Genomic DNA, 14958 nt, shown 5'->3' on the forward strand with positions numbered 1-14958 from the left:
AGGAAAAAAAAAAACACAATGCGGACCGGCAAACCTCTGAGGGAGAAGGCCCAGTCGGGTTAGTGAGGAAACAAATATGATGATAATTACTTTTAGAAACTAAGAGTCTTCAAATCACAAATTTACCGGTTACTTTAGAGATCGCAATCCACACACGTGCTTTCGCCGTGAACGCAACTGACTTTCTCAAACTCGGGCAACATCATTACAGCTCTGACGGCTCATATGGTGCATCGGTGCATCCGCGTTCTACAACCATGTTTAGCGGAAAACGTGAATGCAGTACAGTTAAGTTGCAGCAGCTTTTTAGTATGTAGTGACTAACTTGACATAATACGTTATAGAATTTTGCTATTTTTTTTATTACGAATTTCGTTTTTACATGTTATTTTGCATAAGTAAGGCAGTAAGCTATTACCTAGTAATAATAAATGAGTTGGCGAATAGTTTGTTTTAACTTTTTGAACAACTTTTATTCAACTGTTTAATAATATAATGTAGGTAACTATAGTTTACCTTTTTCAACAACAGCTAGCCTATTTTCAATTAGTTCCCTACATTTCGACTGGACTAGGTTTTTGTGCGCTATGGATATTCCTAGCCAAAAACAGTCATTGGAAGACGACCTCGTATCAGAACTTCACTTCGAAACAGAAAAAAGGTATTTAACAATAATAATGAGTTTATGGAAATTGGAATCATTATTAAAGAAACAAAAATTGAAAATTTTGCTTCATCAATCAGTCAATGAATGTATGTTTGTGTCTTTGTAAAAAAAATCATGATTTTAAGCATAGAGTTAATTTATTCAATTGTATACTAGGTCTAGGTATAGTATATAGAGGCAATAGGGCTAAATACATTTTTGATGAGAAGTGCATCTTGATCTTGGCATAATAACTGAAATCACTGTATTATCTGATAATAGGGCTAAATAGGGAGCTTTTTACAACACTCCTCTTTAATTTCACTTCTTGTTTGTCTGTCTGTCTGTCTGTCTGCTACAAATCTTATAATCGATATTCAACCCTTTACGCCCTGAATTTCTGGGACAAAAATCATAAAATTCACTTTTTTGTTTTAAGTCTTGCTTTGAAGCTGACATTCTGACCTATCCAATGGTACCAAAATCATCTCTGTACGTTGATTTATGCCTTGACAACAGTTTGTGAAAGTGTTAGGGGTGGGTGGGGGTGGGGGAGTTCTTTCACATTTAATATAGGCAAAAATTACTGGTTGGGCACATAAATATGCAACCTGAAGACGCTGAGCTTTAGTTACCCGGCTGCTGTTGTGTGGGATGGTGCTCATGCAGTCGTTCCCACTATCCTTGACTGAATTTCGGCTCCAGTCATAGTGGCAAACCACAGATTTTTTAGAATCAGTTCATTTTTAATTTCCTCATTTACCCAAGATTTAAATCAATTTCTTATGTATGATACTGCTGGTATCCAGGATACTTTACTGGTCTACTTATAGGACTCACAAATGAACTTGAGGGAGAGTCTAAAAAACTCTCTGCTTTGCCACTATGGCTCCAGTAGTGTCTAGTCTTGCATCCATGTCACCTTGAATGCCTATTTTGAGGCGCTCGGGACTTTGTCGCGCTCTACTGAACATTCACACTTATTGTCACTGTAAACCTATTTCCTCCCAGAGTTTTTAAGCTACAGCAATGAGTAATAAACCGTTTGATTCGCAAATAAAAGATCTAGAGATTGGTCGAAGCTTTTTTTTCAATTTCGTTGAAGTTTTGAAAATATTTTGAAAAAAGGGGAGGGGAAGTTTGAAAGGGTGGGGGGAGAAATAATTTTTTTTTCAAAAAATGCCCACCCCACCGGGCCCACCCACAAAAATTAGAATTTCGAAAAACAGCAAGAACCAATCGATAGATACTGTCCTTACGCATCGAATGATATGCAACTCGATGTTGTAGCTTGAAAATCATAGGAGGAGATAGATTTCTACAGTACCCCCTTTTTGGCGGTTTTCTAAGAATTTCACATTTTCTTTCACTTTTTTTGAAAAATTCCTACAAACAAAAAAGTCTTAGATTTATCTTTTACATATGTGTACCAAGTTTCAAAGTTATCTGTTAGTAAATAACCGAAATAGAATTTCCATAAGAAATTGGACATTGCCATTGGAAATTGGAAATTATATTTCGGTTATTTACTGTCAGATAACTTTGAAACTTGGTACACATATGTGAAAAATAAATCTAAGACTTTTTATTCCTGTGAATTTTTTGAAAAAATGACAGAAAACGTGAAATTGTTGGAAAAGTTAGCTAGTCCCTGGTGTGACGAATTCGTCACGCCAGGGCGTAAAGGGTTAACACACTTTTACCTGTCCAATCGATTTGAAATTTGGCACACTTGCGTAAAGTTGGAGACAATGCATGAATCAATTGACAGAATAAATAATTTTATTAATAAAAAAAATTTTTTCAATATTAAAAAAAAAATTAAAAAATAATTTCATCTACAAATCTTATAATCCATAAATGACACAATTTGACCTGTCCAATTGATCTGAAATTTTGCACAATTGCATAAAGTCAGAGAGTCAGAGACAATGCATGAATCAATTGACAGAATAAATAATTTTCAAAATTTACAAAATTTTGATATCTTGAAAAAATTTGAAGAATAATTTTTGTTCAATATTTGAAAATGAAATTAGAAATTCATTGTACATGTGTAACATCCAAGATACTGGATTGTTCAGAAGTGTTGTCTTTAAAAAGCAAATTTTAAATGCATATTATTATTAAGTCTTGGTACTAGCCAAGGTCACACTGTCACAGTGGCAGGTGGCTGGTGCCTGGTGGGAGATGCATACCAAAATTCTATTTAAACAATAACCAAAAATTTATGTATTACCTGATTTACTAAAAAAATTGCATCTTGATTAAATAAAGCATTCTCTGCAGCCAGCATTGCCTAGTGCCTATCTGTAATCTTGATTAGAATTTTCCATATTTTCCAGGCAAAAAAGATTGTTTTATATGTAGATTTGGAAAATCTTTGGTAAAAAGGTGCTGTTTTTGTCTAAAGTTATTTACATTAAAAATTTTTTTTTATTGTAAATCGACACATTTTTACTTTGGTAAAAATGTGCTGAATGTCTGAAGTTATTTATAATCGCAGGCATTTTTCTTCATTCATGGATGGCTTCCATCAATTTTCCAGTTTGGCTCAGCCCAGCAGCAATGTAATATGCAAATTAATTTTGGAATATTTAGCTGTACCGTATGCTGAAATGACATCTCATGGTTCCAAAATTACATAGATATATTTGTTGAAATTTAATTGTAAAGCTCAGTCATCTAGTTTAAAAATTAGAATTTGAATGGACCTAGCCTATGTTTAGTATGTATATCAGGCTAAATGGCTATAAAGTCTGTATAGGTAGCAAGGTAGAAGATATTCAATCCAAGTTAGCTATTTATAATCCAAGTTGCTAGAATTGGAATTTTCAAACTTAATACTGAAATTTTTGGCCCTGAAGTGTAAATTTTTCCATAAATTTGGAATATTGTAGCCTCAACTTTATCTTTAGTTAACAATAAGATAGTAGGTAATTCATGTAGCAAAAGTCTCGTAGGTTCAAAAATGGCATGAAAGCTATTGTTTTGGCTCAGGTAGATATATTTTACCCCTGTAGGTTCCCATGCCAAAACAGGAGGCTTTGGATTGCACACATTTAAAGAAGCCATCACCAATGATACAGGAAGCTTCTCAATGATTAGTATAAAAGTTGCCATTTTCAGTTGCTGCTCATTATTCTTTACTTAATGTGATTTTTCATTTACTAAATTACTGTATTATTGTGTTTAGTAACTATGATATATATGCAAATGTCAAAATTTCCTAAGAGCTAGAAATTATTTTCAAGGTTTTATGTAAATCAATGTTTTTCAGGGGGAAAATATTTGCACTTTCCTGTCATATTTTCCAGAAAGAATTATTTCCTATTTTACAATTCCAGAAAATATGATTGGGTGTCGAATGCTGAGGGCATCTCATGGGAGAGCTTCAGCGCCACATTCCCAAAGCACAGATTGTGGTTCTACACTCTGCTTGACATCTCCCTGGATGATGGGACTGGCTGGCAGCAACTTGCACAGAATTTTGGCTTGAATGCTGATCAAATAAAGGTTCATGACCAGCTATAGCTTGTATTCTAATACAAAATTCTATGAAAATCAGTAATTCTTTTTATGTGGTTCCTAATATTAGTTTATATTCATATCCTGATGTAGCAGTTCTGTAAATTTAATGGTTCCAATTGCTTATGGTTTGTTTACATTGTATCCAACAGTTTATTTTACCCACTTAATTTTTTTTGTTTTTACTTCCAGCAATTAATTGTTGGTTGAAATTAGTAGATTGAAGAAATTGAAATTATGTTGTTTGTGAAAGTGTAATTAGCCTAAAGATTGTTAGTTACTACTTAATTACAACTTTGAATTGAAAAATATCAAAACTTCACAATCCTTTTAGTTAAGAGGTCCGGTAGTATCTTTAGGATTGAGGTATTGAAATACGTATGAAAATCATATTGATGTTCATTTTCAGTGGTGCAGCAAGTATTGTGGTCCTGCTGGGCCCACTGCTGCTGTCTTCTCCAAGTTACAGCAGCAGAAGTTAACAGATGATGGCATCCCTCTGTACCATCTCCTTAAGCATCTCATCAGCTTAGGGCGTCATGACCTGCTATCCAGGATACCGTGGCAACAATGCATTGGTATGATTCAACTAATTAAGAAAATTATCTAAAAATCATAAAAATTTCTATGAATGTATGAATATGCAACCAAGTAATAAAAATTCTCTGAATGTGATGCTTTTTTTATGTTCAAAGAATATCTAAAAACCTGAATGAAATATTTCTTCTAAATATTTTTCATGTTTCATAGTAGTTATTTTGATATATGTATCATATTTTAAACTTGCATCAAATTTCATACGATTGTATGTAGACATGCTTTTTTATTTGACATTTATCTGTTGCAAGTAACTGTAGCATCTGTTGTAGTAACTGTAAATTACTAGCTTCCTTCTGTTTATTGGGAAGTAGGTACTGTGTATTCTCCTTTCTGATAATTTTGTGTTTAACTTTTGACTTGTAGATCAGCTAAAAGAAGAAGCTTGTAAGCTCCAAGCTGTTTCACATAACCTGGCTTTGAACGAAAGGGATGAGGTTGAGTGCAAAGATGCAAATGTAGTATCCTTCAGTGCCTCCTTTACACCTAGTCAAATAACAAGTCCTAAGAAAAAGACCACACCATATGCTTGTAGCATCTTGATGATCTATGCCAATGACTCCAGCGAATTTGCTACTAAGGTCAGTACCATCCAATTGATGAGCTCGTATTTGTAAATCCTACATCTAACTGTTAATTTATTGATCTTGTATGCAGTGCTTTAAATTAACTTTCTTTATTCCCATAGTCATGAACTTAATTAATAAAATATTAGGGATTTGAAGTTCAATCATTTTAAAAAACTATCATGAATAAAGGCTTGATTGGGAATGCACCTGAGTCTCGAGCTGTTTAAAAATCATTGCTTAATTACCTGCAATGTATTATTTGTGTTGCAAGTTATTGTAATCAAGTTACATACCTATATATTCTTTTAATTTTATTCAATTTTTTATGTCCGTTCAACTGAAGTCTGATGCCTGTTGCAGTTGTACGGTCAGTTGCGTTCTAGCAATGGTCGAGGGCGCATTGGAGTCCTTGTGCTGCAGGAACAGCAGCACCTCCTCATGCAAGATCCTAACTCGCTCCTGTACAAATGGTTCACTCAGGTACTACTTTTGACTTTAAACTTGTCACTTCTGACGTGCCACTTTTGACTTCTGACTTGTCGCTTTTGACTTCTGACGTGTCACTTTTGACTTCTGGCGTGTCACTTTTGACTTTTGACGTGTCACTTTTGACTTCTGACATGTCACTTTTGACTTCTGGCGTGTCACGTTTGACTTCTGGCGTGTCACGTTTGACTTCTGACGTGTCACTTTTGACCAGGGTTGGCAATGATTAAATCAAAATGATTAAATCATGTGATTAAATCACTTGATTTTTTTATAAAAAAATCATGATTTTTTTGATTTTTTCGATTTATTTGATTTTTTTGATTTTTTCATATATTTAAAAATATTGAGTGGCAGTCTTTAATTTATATTGAGGTATTGTTATTCATGGTTTATTATAAATGTACTATGAATGACAAATTGGTATATAAATTTGTTGCCTTTAGTGTGTATTAGGTTCCAATAAATTGAATGTTTTTGGTACAGAGGCATCAATTGTGCAGTACATTGCACATAGCTAGCAGCTTAGCTAATTCTTATAAAGGTATAAGTAGTCTTCAACTATTTGACTATTTGTTATATATTGATTACAATATACAATTTAAATGTGTTAGCTAGCTTATACAGGGTGGGGCAGAACTGATTAAACAGTTTTGGGGCGAAATAAAAGAGTAATGAAGGTACATAAAGAAGAAAGTTTATTTCCCTCAAGATTAGCAAAACATACCATTTAAAATATTGTTTGAAAACAATATCAGGAAGAAGGGGTTTGTTAGCTGCATCACACTGTTGGAGTCGTTCTCGGAAGTTTTCTACAGCACATTCACTCATATATATGGCGAGGTATGACCATAACCTCTGCTGCAATAATCCGTTCCCTTAGCTGTGGTAGGGTGTGAGGGCGACTTCTGAACACCCTTTCTTTTAGATGTCCCCAAAGAAAGAAATCGCAAATGCTCAAATCAGGTGACCTTGCAGGCCACTGTAAATCGCCCCTCAGAGACACCAGACCTACGGGAAACATGCGTTTCAAAACATTGAGTGACATTCGAGCTGTGTGAGCTGTAGCCCCATCCTGCTGGAATCACACGTCTCTCAATGCTTTATTTTCAACAATGTTTTCCATCATGGACTGCAAGAAATTTTGCAACATTGCAGCATAGCGATCGGAATTCACTGTTGGGGTTACTCCCTCTTCTGAGAACAACTCCAACAGTGTGTTGCAGCTAACAAACACCATCTTCCTGATATTGTTTTCAAAACATAAGTATTCTAAATGGTATGTTATGCTAACCTCTAGGAAAATAAACTTCTTCTTTATGTACCTCCATTACTCTTTTATTTTATCTCAAAACTGCTCAATCGGTTCTGTTCCACCCTGTATATTGAGAGGTTGAGATTGTATTGGCCTTTTAGGCAATTAGAAAGATTTTCCACCCCAATAAGAGTATTCTAATTAAAATATTTTATTTCAATATTTAAATATGTGAATTTAAAACTAGAAACAAAACAATTACAATTATAAGACTATATATAAAATAATTAAAAGCAGTGAATGGATATAAAATATTTGAATTGTGCACATGTTTATTTCAAACAGTGTTAGCTTTTCTCATAACTTAAGTCTTGTTTCAAGTCGTATGAGGTTTGTTTGGTTATCGTTCAGTTTATGTTTAGTATTGGTTTATTGGTCTGAATAAAATGGGAACAGTGCAGTCAGTCACTCAGTCACTACTAGTCGGTGTGTATAGAATGTCACTTTTGACTTCTGACGTGCCACTTTTGACTTCTGACGTGTCACTTTTGATGTGTCACTCATGACTGTTGACTCTATGACTTTCTTTACAGTATGAAATGATTAATTATCTACCATCAATGAGCTTTGCATGTAGACCAAAACCTTTTTCATAGTTAATGTATCAATCATGGCCAAGATTTTTTGTCAGTTGGGTGCACGAAACACAGATATCCCTTCTGATAACGTCAAGTCTTGCAAATAAATATTGTTTTATATTGAATTTTAACTTTGGTAGGTAGTGTTATTTATGGGGTTGCATAAGTAGTCATTTGCTGTGTGATTGATGGTTCTCATATCTAATCGAGGTCAAGGAAACGAATGTGTTATTTTTATTTAATCCTTACAGGTCGACTACATAGTGCCTGTTCTATCACCTGACCTATTGAGCCAAATATCAGGATGGTCTGCTGCATCAGAGACGTCCGCCTCTGCTCACGGCCACGTCACTGCGCTGCTCAACCGCTATGTTTACCGCCTGACTCTCGACCAATACGTTGCCTTGGCATCCAGAAACAAGCGATGCAGACCAGTTGTTTCTGCTACTCATAGTCGAGAGGTGACTGCCTAAGTAACTATGTGTGAATACTGTGAGATCTGTACACGATTCCTTCTAATTTTGTGTGGAACGTCTTCAATCTTTATTTAAAATTTTGTGATCTAAAAGAATATTTTTCACTCACGATCTTTCTTTCAGATCATTAAGTCCTACCTAACCTGGTCTTGGAATTACTTCCATAAAGATGTTTCTTTCATTATTCTGTAGATTTCTTCCCATGTGGCATCCAATTAGAACAACATATAGATTTAGCACAAACTCTCAGAATTTGGTGTCACAAAAAACTTCAAGATATGTGTATGAATAACGTAGCAATATTTTTGATAGACTTTTGATGCTGACGAATTAACAATCTCTTGACGACCCACGCAGGTGTGCAGTACCGAGTTGGTGAGGACACAAGGGCTGCTGCAGGTGGTGACGGTGTGTGACGACTACGACTCTTCAGGTGCCGTCAATAACAGCGTCGAGAAGTTTGCTCATCTCCTCTTGAAGACTCATGCCATCTCGTCTTGAAATCTTCTACTGACCTAAGCTGTCATACTTAGTGTCACTTACAGACCTAAGCTGTGTTCCCTGATATCTCCTACAGACCTTACCCGTCTTACCAAGGTGTTGCTTGCAGACATAAGCTGTCTTGGTTTGATATCTCCTACCGACCATAGCCGTCTTGCCTTGGTGGCGCTTGAAGACCAACACTGTGTTACTTGCCTCTTGGTATCACCTGCATACCTATGCCGTCTTGCCTTGATAATTTTTATAGTCATACTTATTCTATGGCCGTTGGCCATATTGACATTTACTTTTGTATTTAAATATTAATTTCCTTCTTTCACATTGAATGGAATGGAAATGAAAGTATGAAATTATAAGCAATATTAATTGTATGAAATTTTGCATATTGAAATGGAAAATCGCCGTCACTGCGTGCATTGTTTGTGGTAACTATTTAGATATTTTTCGAAATTACTTTTGTAAATATGGATTTAAGTGATACCACTATACTTTGTTATTAGCTGGTTAATGACAGCTTGAGTCAATAACCGAGATTTTATCAAGTTACTAATAGTGCTTGGTGAGAGATGATTGCTGATTTAATAATTAAATAAAAACAGACAAGAGCTTAATTAATTTTACTAGGTCTAGTCTTTTATTTTCACATCGTCTTCTAACTGTCACAGCGTAGTATGGGGTGGTTATATGAATGGTATGATAGGGGTGATGCTGATGATGGTTTTCATCATAGCGCATCACAATGATGATGACAACGGAAGGTAGCTTACATCATCACTTTTAATGCCTCTTGCAATCTCTCTGGTGAATAGTTCAGTGTATGTGCAATGACTTGAAGAGTACATTTAAATGTGTATATTATTAGCATTAAGTAGTGAATATATCTTCGGTAAGAATTTCTTCGTCGCACTTTGAGTGCTGAGTGGTGTTTATCCTACTTCGCGTTCATGAAATATTTTTTGTGTGGGTTGTTAAAGTTCATACAATGAGGCCTTATGTCTTGATACATGAATATCTTGTTATTGAAAATATATATTTATTCTTTATATGTTTTATATCTAGTTGTGTTGGAGTTTATTATCATTTGGCAGAGTGTGCAATATCTATGATACTATCTAATTTTTAATAAATATAATGAAAACTTTGAAAAGATATTAAGAATTGTTTCATTTTTTGAGGGAACCGGGAATTTTGATGAGTAACTTTTAAACTAGGAGGATCCTATTTTTAAATGATTCTAGACATGTAATAGGCTCATTATTCCTTTAGAATAGAATAGAAGTGTCGGCACGGAAGAAATAGGCCCATGGCCTGTTGCCGATTTTTGAACTTTTCGTGACTTGATTCACAAGGGATCCGGCTTTTGGAACCCGATCTTTCCATAGCTGACGATTGATTGAGATAGCTGCTGGACTTATTGCCTGCTCCGTAATTTGCTAGGCATTTTAAGACTGAACAAATGCTCCTGCATAGCTAGGTTTTTATATTCATGATGAAGAGGAAAGTGAACGGAATGGTTCGGTTTTTTACGGTTCCAAAAACCACCATCTGTCTTGTTATAAGTAAGAATTTCAATGAAATACTGTGAAACGTAAAAACACCCGCTGCTCCCATTTTACAAAGATTTCTTCTCTTTTATTTTCAATCTGCTGTTGATTCGATTTTTTTTAACTTCAATTTCAATATTTACTTAATTTTGGAAGATCTAGTTTTATGTTTGCGTTCTGTGATTACGCGACACTCTGTCGAGATGAAATTCTAGGTCCATGTTGAATACGTTGCTGGTATCGTGGATACGAGCACGAATAGCTCATATTTTCTTTTAGTGTTAGACATCGGTCACGGACATGAAATAGAAAAAACTTTCGTATTTATGTGATGTATTTTGGAAAGTTTTTTAGTGAGTTTGAAGCCTGGCACTATCTACACCAGCCACATACCTATCATTTCGTAATATCATATGGGTCTGACATTTTATTGTTTGTGATGGTATCCTGGGGGCATCAAAGGAAGTGTAATCGAAAGTGTAAATTTAATTTGAAATTTGATAAAATTAACGTGATTCTAGAGTAAGAAAAAGCGTCTAATTTCAAAACTGGATTTGAATGGTATTCTTTGTTGATTGGTGGCTATATGTTGAATTCGGGCTTGAACAGTTTTCTTCAATTAATATATTTTCAATTTAAAATGCATGATTATTGGATTAAAGGTCATGAAGGGGTTATTAAAGATCAATATTTATCTATCTCGAGCAACGCCGAGCTTCCCTGCCAGCATATAAGAGTAGATACGAAGTGTCCTTTAGTTTCCTGTGAACCCTCTTGATGAAGTTCAATCTTCCAACGCCCTCTCGTCGCTCCTCCGTATCAAATGGAACATTTCGTTTCAAATGGCAAACGAAAAAATCCACAGTGCGCCGTGAAAACCGTCCGAAGTTTTTAATTGTGTCGTTTCAGATCTATTCCTTCCATGATTATTTCCTTAGTGTGTCTTGATCCCTTGCGTGAAGAGAGTTCCACAAAATCATGCCTGGAAATTCCAAGCACGTTTCGTTATAGGACAATAAACGATAAAAACCTTACACGTCGTCCTGCTGAAATAGAACACGTGATGCCATGTCTTGTCTTGCCGGCCAGCTGGAGCCGACTTTAAACTTGTTAGCCCAATGAAGCGTCATTACAGAAGCGCTACCAGAGTACGAACTTAAGGGCAGAACTGATTGAGTTACGATCTAGAAACGATGAGGAGTGGACGAAATGAGTGGCCGCATCTACAAGATGAAGGCCATTGACTTCCTTGCTTGCAGTTTATCACCAATACAAATGAAATTAATCAAAATTATTTTGTAAATTCACTTCCGATGTTTGATAGGAAAAAGGCATTGTATATATGTGGAATTAGAAAGAAATTTGATCTATATTGAACGTGCACTCTAACCTTGAGCTCGGCAACGCCGTGTGGTCAACGAAACTAGAAAATAACAAAAATTTTGTCCAGAGTATTCAAAGACGTGCAACAAGGATTATTCCAGTCTTAAAGGGCAAGTCTTATGAAGAAAGATTCGAGATTATGAAGCTTTCAAGTCTATATTAACGAAGTCGGCGTGACGACCTCATTAAAGTATATAAGTATACTCATGGTTGGTACAAAGTCACAGAATTCCTAGAATTTAAAACAAGAACCAACACCTGGGGCCACGACTATAAACTAAAAAAAAACTTCGTTGTAACTCATCCATGCGACAACACTTTTTCTCGCTTTCGAGTCACCGACATGTGGACCTGCCTCTCTAATTGACGCTCCGAGTAAGAACAGCCTAGACAAAGTTATGCAGGAGCATATTTTCATTGTTGAAATGCCTAGCACCTTATGGGCCTGGTAAAAGTTCATTTGTTATTTCTAAGCAACGTCAATTTTTGAACTTTCTTGTCAAAAGGCCGGTTTTTAGATCTCTGAACAAGTCACAAAAAGTACGAGAATCGGCGACAGGCTATGGGCTTATTTATTTCTTCAGCTCCGAATTATATCAAATTAAATTAACAAATTAGTTATTAGTTCATGTCGTAATAGTATTAAGTATCTGGAAAGTTAGTCATGCACTTGCTATAATTCACAACTTCTCATTATTTTTAGCGCATTTTAGCGCATTTTCTCATTTATGGAAAAAATGAAAAATGCACTATTGTGCTCGCCATGTCCGTCTGTCTGTCCGTCCGTCCGTCTGTCCGTCCGTCCGTGACCTCAAGTTTTCGTCGACGAGAAAATGCGCTCTCTGTCACTCACTTCAGTGAGTACAGAGTTATATTTTTTCTTGATAATCCAAGGGTATTGGAAATACGAAGATTCTAAATTTAACGAAAATGCTAAGCAATATAAATATGCTTGGAAATATTATAAACTGGTCCTTATTTTGACTTTTTAATTTTGGAAATGCGCTGTAAAAATAGAATTTATCACAACAAATCTTTTTAGTTGAACTATCTGCGAGCAAATTCTCAGAACGTAAAATTCCGTAACACGATTCCACATTGACCGCCGTACAAACTGACTGCATGTCTGTACAAGTTTCCATCTTCAGTTATTATCCCTATTATTACACTACTATTAATTATTCCTCGATGTTTGTTCGCCCAACTTTCTTCTATTTTTCCATAGGCCAGCAAGATTCTGCTTGCTGGCAAGGGCATCCTTCACTTTTTATGACCACCAAATCTGACGTAGAGCTTATTTTTTTCTTACCCGGAAACGCGCTGCTTTCCATTATGCGGTCGGGCGTGGTTCCCGTCTGCAGGTAATTATTCTCATCTATTGAATGGTCGGCACATCGCCTGATATTCCCTAGGGAGAAATACGTAGGTAAACTACGGTATATTTATTCCCGCGTACGCAGAAATGAATGGAAGAAATTTCTGGAATTCGGAGCGGCTTTTGCAAAATTTCTTGTTTGCGAGAAGTTAAGATTTAGAATAAAGATTCTTAGCTTTGAGCTGATGAGATGTTTTTTATGAAATAACAAAAAATGTTTTTTCAAATGCCGTAAAGAATAATTGAATGTTGTCATTAGATTTTATTGTTGTCTGATGCCTGAATTTGGCATTAGTAATTGTATAGATTGATTGGGATAAATGAAGGATAGTTAATTAAAAGTTTCTCGACTTGGTGATCCTCGCTAATAAATGCAAGAATACGCTTTTCTAGTAATATTAAAATCACTTTATATGTTTTTCGTTTCCCATTCATATATTTAATTGTTGTTTGCTGCTTCCGATGCCTATAAGAAATGCGTACCTTAATCACCATAACAGTATTACAGTTACATTGAGAAGAACCATCAGGTCGATTGAGAAGAAGAAGAAAAAAATATAACTCAGTACTAAGTGCAGTTGCTAGGGACGCACTCCAACAAAAAGAAAAACAAAGCCATCTTCGTCCCTGCATTGTTCAGCCAAGTGAACATCCTATCCAATCCCTTACACAGTGAGTGACAGAGAGCGCATTTTCTCGTTGACGAAAACGTGAAGTTACTGACGGACAGACGGACATGACGAGCACAATACTGCATTTTTTCCATAAATGAGAAAATGCGCTAAAAATAAAATTCCAAGCGATCCTCGATCCCACCTTCAATTTAAGTGACTGTGATTCCTGTGGCGTGGCCGCGGAGGTATGCAGCTTTAGCAGCTATAGGGCCGCAGCTGCTGCAGCTTGCAGTTGCACGTCGGATGGTGCAGGTGTAACAGCTGTAGCTGTGAGTGCAGCTGTCGAGCACAGCTGCCCCGCGGTGGGCGCTCTAACAAGTGGGATTTACGAAGCAACGTACAGTTATTATTGGTTATATAATAACAGCTGAATTACTAGTGATTTTTCGTTGTGTTGGTCTTAGGACGCGCACGTGAGAGCTTTTGTTCAGTTTGTAAGAAGGTTGTCCTGTGGACGCGCTGTCGAAAACTTGTTGTTAAAAGTTCTTCTTTGCAACAAGTATATAAAGTTGGTCACTAGCATTTATACGTGGCATTACTTTCCTTGCCAAAAGTTTATTTCGAAACCTGGATATTTTGAAGCGTAAGAATCACCTCTTTGATTGTAAAATACCGAAACTATGTTAAAAATATCAATGTTGAAAATATGTTCGGCATGAAATAACTGAGATGATCCACAGTTAGATTTTTTTACAAGAACTTATGAGCGTTTTGAATGTTTTTTTTTCTTTATTCAACGAAAGGAATTTATTTTCAAAAATTTGAGACTGTGGTGCTAATGGTTCTAAAATCAGATGCTATGCTATGGGATATTCAATAAATTATTTTATATAAGATAGTACCTAGTTCGTTCAAAGACTATATTACTGTATTAGAGCGGTGAAATTGGCTTAAACAAATTCATAATATCATTTTTGTGCAATTACGTGTAATATTTTCAGGCAATACAAACGTTTAAAAATCTACGGATAACGAACGGGGAATTTCATTTACTTGCTATGAATTTTTGTAAGTGCAATTTCAGAAGCCTATGGATAGCATATCCCCTTTTAAATAAAATCCGAAGGTTAATTCCAAGAAAATTACCTACATTTAAAACGAAAAATTTTACTAAGACAGCGCCAATATTAGTTAGAAAAAAATAAAGCGAATGAAATTGAATATATTAAATCATACAATGTTAATTAAGTTTCTTGGAATTTTCTTCGCTTTTAAATACTTTTTTATTTGAGTTTCAAGTAATATCATGAACTTTATGCCAGTAACCGTATCTTATATACACATGT

At 35.4% G+C, this 14958-nt stretch overlaps 1 protein-coding gene across 1 annotated transcript; it reads left to right on the plus strand.

Annotated features, from left to right (window-relative positions):
• The first annotated feature begins 287 nt into the window (after positions 1-287).
• On the plus strand, positions 288-9847 carry LOC108669345. Its single transcript, XM_018156654.2, has 7 exons — positions 288-661; positions 3994-4162; positions 4584-4752; positions 5138-5352; positions 5701-5820; positions 7971-8180; positions 8553-9847. Exons 1-7 carry the CDS (start codon positions 588-590, stop codon positions 8694-8696), a joined length of 1101 nt encoding a protein of 366 aa, XP_018012143.1. The 5' UTR covers positions 288-587; the 3' UTR covers positions 8697-9847.
• Positions 9848-14958: the final 5111 nt, after the last annotated feature.

This window comes from Hyalella azteca, unplaced genomic scaffold, assembly GCF_000764305.2.
Source record: "Hyalella azteca isolate HAZT.00-mixed unplaced genomic scaffold, Hazt_2.0.2 contig12682, whole genome shotgun sequence".
In the NCBI taxonomy this organism is placed as follows: domain Eukaryota; kingdom Metazoa; phylum Arthropoda; class Malacostraca; order Amphipoda; family Hyalellidae; genus Hyalella; species Hyalella azteca.